Consider the following 12,729-nt stretch of genomic DNA (forward strand, 5'->3'; position numbering starts at 1 on the left):
CTGTGTTGGGTCTTCGTTTCCGTGCGAGGGCTTTCTCCAGTTGCGGCAAGCGGGGGCCACTCTTCATCGTGGTGCGCGGGCCTCTCACTATCGCGGCCTCTCCCGTTGCGGAGCACAGGCTCCAGACGTGCAGGCTCAGTAATTGTGGCTCACGGGCCTAGCCGCTCTGAGGCATGTGGGATCTTCCCAGACCAGGGCCCGAACCCGTGTCCCCTGCATTGGCAGGCGGATTCTCAACCACTGCGCCACCAGGGAAGCCCCTACGTCCCCCTTTTTAAAAGGCAGATTGTATTGAAATTTCTCTGTGTTAATATAAAGCATAAGGAGAGGATTATAATGTGGAGTATTGAGATTAACATTTTTTAGTAAAAATTCTGATAACATAGATTTTTAAATTTTTATTGTATGAAATGCAGTCCTTATAAGTATCTTCAACACACATCCTTCTCTTTAAATAACCAATAAAGATTTTGAAGTATTCTGTCATATTGCTACTTATTGTAGGGTCCTTTGCTATGCACTTAAGTTAGAGTAGTAAGTACAGTCTTCGAAGAAATTTTTTATGTACCGTGTCTTCAGATATGGCTCAAATGATTGGCCCTGGAAAGTAGTTCCTGCTTTATGACCTCATGATTAAAATTCAATAAAAATCTTTGATTTCCTAAGACTTACCACATTATAGTTGTGTGTGCATGTTTGTGTGTGTGTGTGCACATGTGTGTGTAAAGGAAAGAAAAAAGGGAAGACCTTTAAATTTTCAATTTAACATCAATAACTGGGAAATGCTAGTATAAAATGTCAATCAAGTAAACACATAGAACAGCAGCACAGTATAAAAGATTCCGTTTCCCCTACAGCTTTCTCAGGTGGTGGCCATTTTCTCTCCCACATCCCTTATACTAGTAGGGCTGAAGTGGGTGGAATAGGTGTCTTGTAATATTAACTATATATATATGTAACTTGGCATCTGGGGCCTCACTAACTGGGGAGAGACTGCCCCTTCCAGAGTTAGCTAATTCCCTGAGCATGCCTTTGATATGCAAACCAAGTAATCCTGAATCCATTCCTACACCCACCTCTTCTGTCTGGTTCTTATACTCTAGAAGGCAATACTCTTCTTCCCTAATCATCCCAGAGCCGGGTACCAGACAACTAAAGACCACCCTTATAGCCCAGAGCCCCCTCTCCCCCAAATTACTCAAACTATTTAATCCTAAACTTCCTCAGCTGCTTACCTTGCCTCACCCATTCCTTCCCACAAAAACCACTTTTGCCTGTGCTTTGCCCTCCCTGTTTTGTCTCTAAATAGACCCTGTTGCTTCCCCATGTGGCCCTACCTGGCATGGTATGCCCCATTCCTCTTGTGAACTGTAAGTTGTAAACTATCTGTTCACTGGTAATCATCTCCTGATCAGTTGGCCTCACCATACCTGAATAAACCTAAATTCCCAGGTAACTTTTTTTTTTTGCCATGTGGCTTGCAGGATCTTAGTTCCCCAACCAGGGATTGAACCTAGTCCACAGCAGTGAAAGCCCAGAATCCTAACCAGTAGGCCACCAGGGAACTCCCCCCAGGTACATTTTAAAACACTTGTGAACTTCATTACTGCCTCTAGACCTTTCTCCCTCCCTTCTTCCTAAACCCCCTGTCTTTGAATCTCATTTTACCAATCTGTACCACTGGTCAGTCATCCATAGACCCTTCCAGGTCAGTCCTCTTCATTCCTCAAAGAAACTGACTATTGTCAGTTTCTCTAATAACTTAATTCTTGGTAATTGCAATTGCCATACCCATTAGCAGGCACTTTCCACTCTCTCCTCCCCCCACTTCCTGGCAACCAATAATCTACTTTCTGTCATTATGGTTTTGCCTATTCTGGGCATTTCATGTAAATGGATTTTTATAGTATGTGGCCTTTTATGTGTGGGTTTTTAAACTGGGTGTGATGTTTTCAAGGTTCATCCATGTTGTGTTGTTTATCAATACCTCGTTCCTTTTTATGGCTGAATATTTCATTGTGTGATGGATCAAGGGTTGCCAAGACCATTCCCAGGTTTGATGATTCACTAGGAGGATTCATAGGACTCGGCATATAGTTATACTGTAGCCTCTGATTTATTACAAAGGAAACAAAAGGAAAAGGTACATGGGGTGAAATCCACGGGAAACAGGACACAAGCTTCCAAGGGTCCTCTCCCAGTGGAGCCACACAGGCCATGTTTAATTTTCCTACAATGAGTTAGGACAACAATTCTGTAATGTTGCCAACCAGGGGGGCTCATTACAGGTTCAGTGCCCAGAGTTTTTACCAGGAGTTGGTCCCCTGCCTGATGTGTACCCATATTCCAGACTCCTAGAAGGAAAGCATGTGTTCAGCATAAACCATATTATTTGTATAAACAATGCATAAGCTAACAACAGCTGAGCCACCCTTGTCATTTAGAGAATGCTAGGAACACTGTTGAAATAATGTTCCCAGATACCAGCCAAGGACAACTCTTACAATCAAGTCTTTCAAAAGATAGCAGTCCCACCTATGTTAACTCTTTTCTGTACATATGGATATAAATTGTGTTTATACATTCATCAGTTGATATACATTTCAGTTGTTCTGACTTTTTGGCTGTTATAAATAATTCTACTACAAACATTCATGTACAAGTTTTTGTGTGAACGTATGCTTTCAATTCTCTTGTGTTATGTACGTAGGAGTCGAATTGTTGGGTCATATGTTAAACGTTTTGAGGAACTGCCAGACTCTTCCAAACTGGCTACACCACTTTACATTCCTACCAGCATGTATGAGGATTCCAATTTCTCTGTGTTCTTGACAACACTTGTTATTATGTCTTTTTGATTATAGGTACCCTAGTGGGTGTGAAGCAGTAACTCATTGTGGTTTTGATTTGCATTCTTCTGGTGGACAGTGATGTCGAATATCTTTTCATGTGCATATTGGTTGTTTGTATATCTTCTTTGGAGAACTATCTGATCGCATTCTTTGCCCATTTTGAAATAGGGTTATTTGTCTTTACACTATGGAGTTTTGGAAATTCTTTATATATTCTAGATACGAGTCTCTTATCAGATATATGATTTGCAAACATTTCTCCCATTTTGTGGGTTGTCTTTTAACTTTCTTGATGGTATCCTTGAAAGCACAAAAGTTTTTAATCTCTATGACTTCCATTTTATTTTTTCTTCTATAACTCGTGCTTTTAGTGTCATATCTAAGAAACCATTGCCTAATCCAAGGTCACAATTACTTATCCTGTGTGTACCTTTTTAGTTCTTACATTTAGAGCTTTGACCTATTTTGAGTTAATTTTTGTATATAGTGTGAGACTAGGGTCCAACTTTGTTCTTTCACATTTGGATATCTAGTTGTCCCAGTACCATTTTTTGGGGGGGGTAGGTAAGAAGTGGATTTACTTAGAGAGATACACAGATACATTCCGTATACAGAATGTGGTCTGTCTCAAAAGGCGAGAGTGGCCCTGGGAGGAACACACTCCACAGACAGAGTGTGGGCCGTCTCAGAAGGCGAGAGGCCCAGCACCGTTTTTTTGTTTTTTTTTTTTTTTCTGCCTTTATTTTTTTTAATTTATTTTTTTATTTTTAAATTTATTTATTTATGGCTGTGTTGGGTCTTCATTTCTGTGCGAGGGCTTTCTCTAGTTGTGGCAAGTGGGGGCGACTCTTCATTGCGGTGCGCAGGCCTTTCACTGTCGTGGCCTCTCTTGTTGCAGAGCACAGGCTCCAGACACGCAGGCTCAGTAGTTGTGGCTCACGGGCCTAGTTGCTCCGCGGCATGTGGGATCTTCCCAGACCAGGGCTCGAACCCGTGTGCCCTGCATTGGCAGGCAGATTCTCAACCGCTGCGCCACCAGGGAAGCCCCCAGCACCGTTTTTTGAAGAGACTTTTCTTTTCCCATTGGATTGTCTGAATACCTGTAAAGGAAAAACACCCTCCTGTGTGTCTCCTTTACTCTTAATACTCTGCTCATTGAGTACTTTACTTCTGACACTTGTGGTCACCAAATTCGCAGGAGTTTTTCCCCACACCAAGCAATTCTGAGGTTCTCCAGATGCCAGCTGGGTGTCCTACAGATTTAACTCAGTTCTGACACTATTTACCTGGAGATTGTTACCTGTGCCTCAGGTTGTTACCTGTGCTTCTGATCAACTGGCTATAAATGTAGATTCCTATGACCCCTTCCTCAGGTTCAGTTAATTTGCTAGAGCAGCTCACAGGACTTAGGAAAACATTTTACTTACCATATTACTGGTTTATTATAAAAGGAAGAAATTCAGGAACAGCCAGATAGAAGTGATGCATAGGGCAAGGGATGTGGGAAGGAGCTTCCAAGCCCTCTCTGGGTTCACTACTCTCCCAGCACCTCCATGTGTCCACCAACCCAGAGGCTCACTGAAACCCATCCTTTAGGGTTTTCATGCAGGCTTCATTACATAGGCATGATTGTTTAAGTCATTGACCGTTGGTGATTAATTCAACCTCTCCCCTCTCCAGAGGTGGAGGGGAGAGCTGAAAGTTCCAACCTTCAAAGCACTTAGTTGGTTCTCCAGGCAACCAGCCCCCATTTTTAGGAGCTTTCTAAAAGTCACCAACTTCACTAATGTAAACTCTGGTGTGGTTGAAAGGGGCTTGCTATGAATAACAAAAGACATTCATTTCACCTTTATCCTTCTGGAGCTATTTCAGGACCTGGGAACAAAACTTAAGTACTATAATAAAAGATGTTCTGTGGCTTTTACATAGGAAATTAGAAGGGTTTTAGAAGCTACGTGCTGGGAATAGTGAACAAAGACCAAATATATAGTTCATATTATAAATCACAATATCACAACACCCCTGTTGAAAATCAGTTGCCTATAAATCCATGTTCTAGACACTCAGTTCTATTCCACTGATCTATATGTCTATCCTTATACCAGTACCACACAGTATTGATGGCTATAGCTTTGTAGGAAGCTTAGAATTCGGAAAGTGTGAATCTTCCAACTTGGTTCTGTGTAAAGATTGTTTTGGCTATTCTGGCATTTCTATTTGACTTTGAGGGTTGGCTTGTCAATTTCTGCAGAAAAGTAGCTGAATTTTGATAGGTGTTGCACTGAATCTGCAGATTAATTCAGAGAGTATTGCCATTTTTATAATATTAAATCATCTGGAATGTGTTTCCATTTATTTAATTGCTTTCAGCATTGTTTTGTAGCTTTCAGGATATGCCTTGCACTTTTTGTGAAATACATTCCTAAGTATTTTATTTTCTTGATGCTGTTGTAAATGGAATTATTTTCTAATTTCATTTTGGATTGTTCATTGCTAGTGATTTTTGCATATGGATCTTGTACTTTGCAACCTTGCAGAACTTGTTTAACAAATAGTTTTTGGTGAATTTCCAAGGATTTTCTATACACATGTTTGCCATTTGTAAATGAAGATAGCTTTACTTCTTCCTTTCCAATCCAGCTTATTTCTTTTTCTTGCTTAATTGCCCTGGCTAGAATCTCCAGTTAAATGTTGAATAGAAGTGGTAAGAGCAGACAGACATCCTCTGCTGATCTTAGGAAGGAAGCTTTCAGTCTTTTACCGTTAAGTCTGATGTTAGCTGTGAGTTTTTCATAGATCTCCTTTATCAGGTTGAGGATGTTTCCCTCTACTGTATTCCTGGTTTGCTGACTGTTTTATTATGACAAGGTGTTGGATTTTGTCAAATGCTTTTTTTTTTTTGCATCAACTAAGATGATCATGTAGTTTTTGTCCTATTGATACGGTGTCTTAGTCCATTTGGGCTGCTACAACAAGACACTGCAGACTGGGTGGCTTCTAAACCACAGAAATCTATTTCTTATAGTTCTGGATGCTGGAAATCCAAGATCAGAGTGCCAGCATGGTAGGGTTCTGGTGAAGACCCTATTTTGGGTTGCAGACTGCTGACTTCTCATTGTTCCCTCACATGGTGGAAGAAGGCAAGGGATCTCTTTGGAACCGCTTTTAATAAGGGCACTAGTCTCATTCATGAGGGCTCCACCTAATCATCTCCCAAAGGCCCCACCTGCTAATATCATCACATTGGGAATTACCTTTCAACGTATGATTTTAGGGGACACAAACATTCAGGCTATAGCATATGGTATATAATATTGATTTTCATCTGTTTAACTGCCCTTGAATTCCTGAAATAAAGCCTAGTTGGTCATGATGTATAATTCTTTTTATATGTTGCTGGATTCACTTTGCTATTATTTTGTTGGAGATTTTTTCTCTATATTAGTAAGGAATATTGGTCTGTAGTTTTCTCTTCTTGTGATGTCTTTGTCTGCTTTTGTGTCAGGATAATACTGGCTTCACATAATGAATTGGGAAGTGTTCCGTCTTATATTTTTTGGAAAAATTTGTGAAGGATTGGCATTAATTCTTCTTTAAACATTTGGTAGAGTTCAGCAGTGAAGCCACCTGGTCCTGTGTTTTTCTTTGTGAGAAGTTTTTGATTACTAATTCAATCTCTTTACTTGTTATTTGTCTATTCAGATACTCTGTTTCTTTTTTTTTTTTAATTTTTATTTATTTTATTTTATTTATTTATTTATGGCTGTGTTGGGTCTTCGTTTCTGTGCGAGGGCTTTCTCTAGTTGCGGCAAGCGGGGGCCACTCCTCATCGCGGTGCGTGGGCCTCTCACTATCGCGGCCTCTCTTGTTGCAGAGCACAGGCTCCAGACGCGCAGGCTCAGTAATTGTGGCTCACGGGCCTAGTTGCTCCGCGGCATGTGGGATCTTCCCAGACCAGGGCTCGAACCCGTGTGCCCTGCATTGGCAGGCAGATTCTCAACCACTGCGCCACCAGGGAAGCCCTCTGTTTCTTCTTAAATCAAGTTTGGTAGTGTGTATCCTTCCTAGGAATTGTCCATTTCATTTAGGTTATATAATTTGTTGACATTATATATTCCTTTTTTAACATTAAAAATTTTTATAGACTACTTTTCAAACTTTCTGTTATTTTAGATTGATCTTTCCTCTAGTTAGTCCAGATTAGAAAGGTTTTAAAACTATATAGCCGTTATCTATGAAAGCAGCACGCTGGAAAACTAGCTTTTAAGAATCACTGACGTTATTTTTATTAATATTTTACATTTTGTCTTTTAGGATTGTATACTCATCAAACAGAAACATAAAAAACTATGAAGAGGAAATTCTCAGGAAAAAGATAGTGGAGAGTGGAGTACCACAAAAGAAATGTGACTTCAGTGTTGGAAAGTGTACTGACAATGATGGAAGGTCATCTGTAGGTAAAAGATCATCTGATCATTCTTTTCTGAAGCATGAAATTCCAGAAGATAACAAAAAAGAGGACATTCCAGAAGATAACAACAAAGAGTACAATTTAATTTCCTCTGGTGAGGTATTTTTTGTGAATTTTTATAAAATTTTATAGCCATGAAAGTAATTATATTCTGATACAATTAGAGAAAAATATACTTCAAAAGGCAGCTCTACTGATCACTTTTTATAAGTAAATGAAATAAAAGTAAATGAAAGTCAATATAATAAAAATAAATGAAAGTAAATAATTTATGGGTAAATGGAAATAATAATATGGTCAACTCCCAGTTTTCCTAAGTAATTAGAGATGGGGTTATTATTAAAAAATACACACATAATTCATAATTCTCCTTTTAAGCCTCCGTATATTGTCATCCTTATTTTAATCTACACCAATAAAAGCTTTAGCAGACTATAGAATCAATTCTGTTATAACACAAATATGCGTTCCTTAAAAAACACCATGCAACACAAAAATCACCAATACATTTTGTCATGACACAAAATCACTGAAACTTTTGTCATGACACATTTTTAAAAGATAAGAACCTAATAAAACTGGTTAACATAGTTTTACCCATGTTAAATGGTTCAGAAATGCATAAGTACTACAATAAATGTGACATTTGACCTTGAAAAAGACCTCTAGTTTGTTTGTATAAGTGGGTGTCAGAAGGGTTGCAGCTTGTGAATTATTGTGAATTGGTGGAAGGAGGATGTTAAGGATATAGATATATATATAGTAGATATTCTAACAGGAAACTCGAGACCCCTGGATCAGAGAACAGACTGTTTGTTACTTACAGAGCATCTCAGCACCACTTCCCAACCCTCAGTCCCCACGAGGCTATGTGATGAGGGCCTGATGTTACCTGCCCTGCACGTGCAGTGGGATTGCACCACAGGAGGGGAACACCAACATTATGAGACTTTTATAGGCTGCTGGCAGATCTGCCCATCCTCCTCTGCAGAGAGAGAGAGACACCTTTACTTTGGAAGGTAAATAAATCTTCTCTGGTGAGGATAAGGTAGTTTCAGTACCCTAGAGTGTAAGGAAATGGTTTTGAGGGGAGGGTAGTCTCTGAATCTTTCTGGAGCATCACATTATCTCTGACTTCTAAGACATGTTTGTTGTTTAACCATCCTTTATCCAAATTTGCCAGTGCTCTGCTCAGAAAGGCCAGACCATACTGAAGCACAAAAATATTCATAGAAAATGGTCTCCCAGCAGTTGCTATCTGAAATCAGATAGAAGTTTGTAACACCAGAAATGGGTAGGTGTGGGTGAACTGAGGTATCTGGTAGATGTTTTAGGTGTTTGTGTATGTTTTGTGTATTCTTACAGGGCTCAGTTCAGCTTGGTGCAGTTCTTTGCATTGACCTAGTGTTTCTCATGGATTAGCTTGCACCTAAGAGGGAAAAATCAAGAGCACAGTGTCAGAGAAGACAAAGGAAGTTTCAAGGAGGGTGGCATTGACAGTATGCAATACTGCAAAGGAGTTAATAAGATGTGGACAAGCAAGTGTCTGGTAAACCAGTCAACACGGAGGTTTCCATGGAGTGATGGAGAAAGTAGATGAAGGCAAGGGGTTGAGGGGTAAATGAGCTCTATTCACTTATACTCAAAACTTGTTTGGCCACTTTAATAGGCTGCTATGGGACCACGCAGAGCTCTAGACTATAGGCAGGAAAAATGGGTATCAAATACCAGCTCTGCCAACTTCTCTAACTATGTGGCCTTGGGAAAGTCCCTTACACTCTCTGAGTCTTAGAGTCCTCATCTATAAAATCAGTCTGTAACCACTTACTTCTTAGGACTGAGACTAAATGAGATAATTAAAAAATATGAATAGATCTACCTCAAGCCTAGAACAGGCATGCATGCATGTATTCATTCATTCACCATAATGAGATACGGTGAACATATATAAAAGGAATCTAACTAAGCTTAAATCAGTTTGTTTTTACTGTTGTAGCACTAAACACCAGTAATGAAACTCTTTAGTTAACAGATACTTTCAAATACATCCAATTCTACTATAACACTTGTTATCTAAACATGAGTTTGATCCAACACAGTTGACATATTAGGGAACAATTTGAGCATAATGGGGCTTTTTCCTTTCCTTCCCTCTTGGCCACTCCTCAGTCTCCTTTACTGGAACTTCCTCTTTCTGCCCCTTAAATAATTGGTATTCTCCAATTTTTTTTTTTTTTTTTGAGCTTCGTATCTAACCACTGACTAGGCATATCTGTCTAAATATACCTTAAATATCTCAAAATTTAACTTGTGTCAAACTGACCTAATCATCTGCTTTCTCAACCTGCTCTTTTCTTAAATACTGTATCAGTGTGAATTGTATTACCATCTTTCTCCTCAGTTACTCTTTTACCCTTCATTCGATTCATGATCATGTCTGTTGATTTGTCTCCTAAATATTCTTAAATACTTCTCTTCTTTATCCTCCTGCCATTTCTTTATTTCAGGAATTTGCTATTTTCCTTGAGAATTTGAACCCCAGCTGGTCACCAGGCCTCTTGTTGTGCCACCGTCCATCTCTATTTTACAGAACAACGTCCATCAATTGCAAGCGTGGTCATGGCACTTCCCTTGTTAAAATCCTGCAATAGTCTCACACAGCCTTAATATAAATCCCAGCTTCTTTCCCGTGGTGCAAGGGGATGTTGGGAACTGACTCCTGCCTAGAACGCTGCTGCCTCCTGTCTTCACAACCCGTCATACCCCTGAGCTCTATTCTTACTGACTTACTTGGCATTTCCTCCTAAGGAAGTATATTTTGCCACTTCTGTTCTTTTGCACTTGCTGTTTATTCCTGAAATGCTATTCTAATCATTACATTGAGTATCAACTTTGTGCTAGTTTTGAAGATTTGATAGTGAACAAAACAGATAGTGTTCCTATTTTGCAGTTTAGTAGGAGGTACAGTCAGGTAAGTTACGTACCAAGTGTGATAAGGACACAGATAGGGCGCATGTAACCTGGGCTTAGGCCTTCAGAGAAAGCTACATGGAGGGAGTGATATCTGAATTGAATCCTGAAGGAAAAAGCAGAAGTTAACCAGGCATAAAGAGTTTAGGGGAGAAGTGTTCCAGGCAAAGGAAACAACATGCCTGGAGGCAAAGAGAACCAGGCACTTAGCAAATTTGGAAAACCAGAAATGGTTTGTTGTGGGTGTAGGGTAGAGTAGGGGACAGGAATGGTCAAAGTAAGGGATGAACCTGGATATATAAGCAAAAGCCAGATAATGAAAGCCTTCTATAAAGGATGACTTTATAGTCTATGGTCCAAACTGGGATTCTTTTGAGAGAGTGAAAGATGAAAAATTATTACTGCTGTTGATAATTATTCTGGGGCACAAGGCATTAACTGGACTGCCCCAGGCAAACCAAGAGATGTGGTCACCTTACTCATAAGCTATTTTAAGGAGTTTAGGTGGTACTATTTTGCAGGCTTAAGGAGTATGAACAGAGCAAATTTAAGGTAGAGTGGAATGATGACTTCAGGTTGTGGAACAGTTTTGGGTTTCTGTGATTTTGTTTTTGTTTTTGTTTTTCTGGATACCACTTCTGACACCAAATGTGTGTGGTTTTTTCCACACACCAACCAGTTCTCCCAGCACCAAATGGGCATCCAACAGTTCAATTCTGACAGTTAACTATCCAGAGTTAGCACAGACCCCACAGGTTAAGGACTTAGTCCCACAATATTGCCCCCACTTCAACACAAGTGGAGTGCTTAGGCTACTGTAGGGGAGAAAAGAGTTCCTTCTACCCTCTTAGGTTCTGTGACTGGCCTACGAATTAAACTGAAATAAGACAGATTAACAGAAGGGGGAAAAATGGTTTTCATTACTTTCTTTTGTACCAGGAGTTTCACAAAGAAAGGAGATTCAAGAAGGTGGCCAGATGATTGAGGCTTATATATCATCTTAGGCTAAACGAAAGAAAGGAGTTTTGGGCTACTAGGTGGTGGAGGCAAGTTATGGGAAGGTGAGGAGAGAAAATGTATGGTGAATAAGGATTGTCTTGTTATGCAAATAAGAGTCAAGTGATGAGAATAGTAAGGAGATATCTTTACTAATGGAAATTTCCTTTACAAAAGGGAAAATTTGTACTTTTATTTTTAGGCAGTTAGGGGGATGTAAATAGCTTTTCCTGCATCTGCTCCTTCTCAAGTACCTTTAGCTCAAAATAATCCTCATGCCAAAGTGGCATGTTTTGGGGTGACATATTCTGGCGCTTTTTACTACCCAGGCTTGTGCCCAGTGACTACAAATTCAGGAGTTCCCATGACCATCCTCCTCCAAGGTTCAATAATTTGCTAGAATGACTCACAGAACTCAGGAACACATTTCTCTTATGTTTACCTGTTTATCATAAAAGATATAATTTAGGAACAGCCAAATGGAAAAGATGCATAGGGCGAGGTATGGGGTGGGATGGGCAAGGATAGTATACAGAACAAATTCTATGCCCCCTCAGGGTGTGCCATCTTTCTGTTACCAAGTCCAAGCTCGCTCTGCTCGCCGCATGACAGGCCAATAAATCGGAGACGAGGTGTTGAGGCAAGGAATACGACTTTATTCGGAAAGCTGGCAGACTGGGAAGATGGCAGACTAAAGTCTCAAAATAACCGTCTTATCGGGGTTTGGATGCCAGTTTCTTTTATAGCACAGAGAGGGGGAGGAGATGAGGAAATAAAGTAAAAAGGCCATAAGTTTTGCAAATATCCCCTGGAATGGCCAGCCTCAGGGAGGGGATGTGTTAATTTCTTCTTTCTTGCAGCCATCCACGGGGTGGACAGGGTCAGGATGTTTCCCTGAACAAAGGCACTTTGGTTTAACATTCAGGCAGAGGGGCAGGGTTCCCCGGGGGAAGGCCATTATGTATAGACAGTATCCTTTTAGTGAACAAAAGCAGTGGGAAGCAAGGGTTAAAGTAAAAGAAACAGATCCAATATGTAGTCAGATTTGGTTCTTCCCTGTTATATTTCCAACAAGTCAGTGTGTTCACCAACCCAGTAGCTCCCTGAATCTTATTGTTCAAGAATTTTTATAATTCAATCTATAGCCCCCTTTCCCTCCCTAGAGATGGGGGGGAGCACTGGAAGTTCCCACTCTTTAATCACATATTTGTCCTTTCTGGTGACCAGCCCCCATCCTGAAGCTATTTAGGAACCCTACCCTGAATCACCTCATTAGCATAAACTCAAGTAAGACATTCCTATAATTTAGGAAATTTCAAGAGTTTTAAGCTCTGTGCCAGGAATGGGGGAGAAAGACCAAATATATATTTTTATTATACCACACTGTGATATATCAAGTTCAGGAGGCTATTTGAATATACAATTGGGAGTTGAGATAGG

At 40.0% G+C, this 12,729-nt stretch overlaps 1 protein-coding gene across 1 annotated transcript in view; it reads left to right on the plus strand.

Annotated features, from left to right (window-relative positions):
- BTBD8 (BTB domain containing 8) overlaps positions 1–12,729 on the plus strand; it is a 99,102-nt gene that overhangs the window by 8,560 nt on the left and 77,813 nt on the right. Inside the window, exon 4 of the mRNA XM_068538068.1 lies at positions 7,167–7,417. Coding sequence (XP_068394169.1) covers positions 7,167–7,417 — 251 coding nt within the window. The remainder of the gene's footprint in view (positions 1–7,166; positions 7,418–12,729) is intronic.

Source organism: Eschrichtius robustus, chromosome 3, assembly GCF_028021215.1.
Source record: "Eschrichtius robustus isolate mEscRob2 chromosome 3, mEscRob2.pri, whole genome shotgun sequence".
Lineage (NCBI taxonomy): Eukaryota > Metazoa > Chordata > Mammalia > Artiodactyla > Eschrichtiidae > Eschrichtius > Eschrichtius robustus.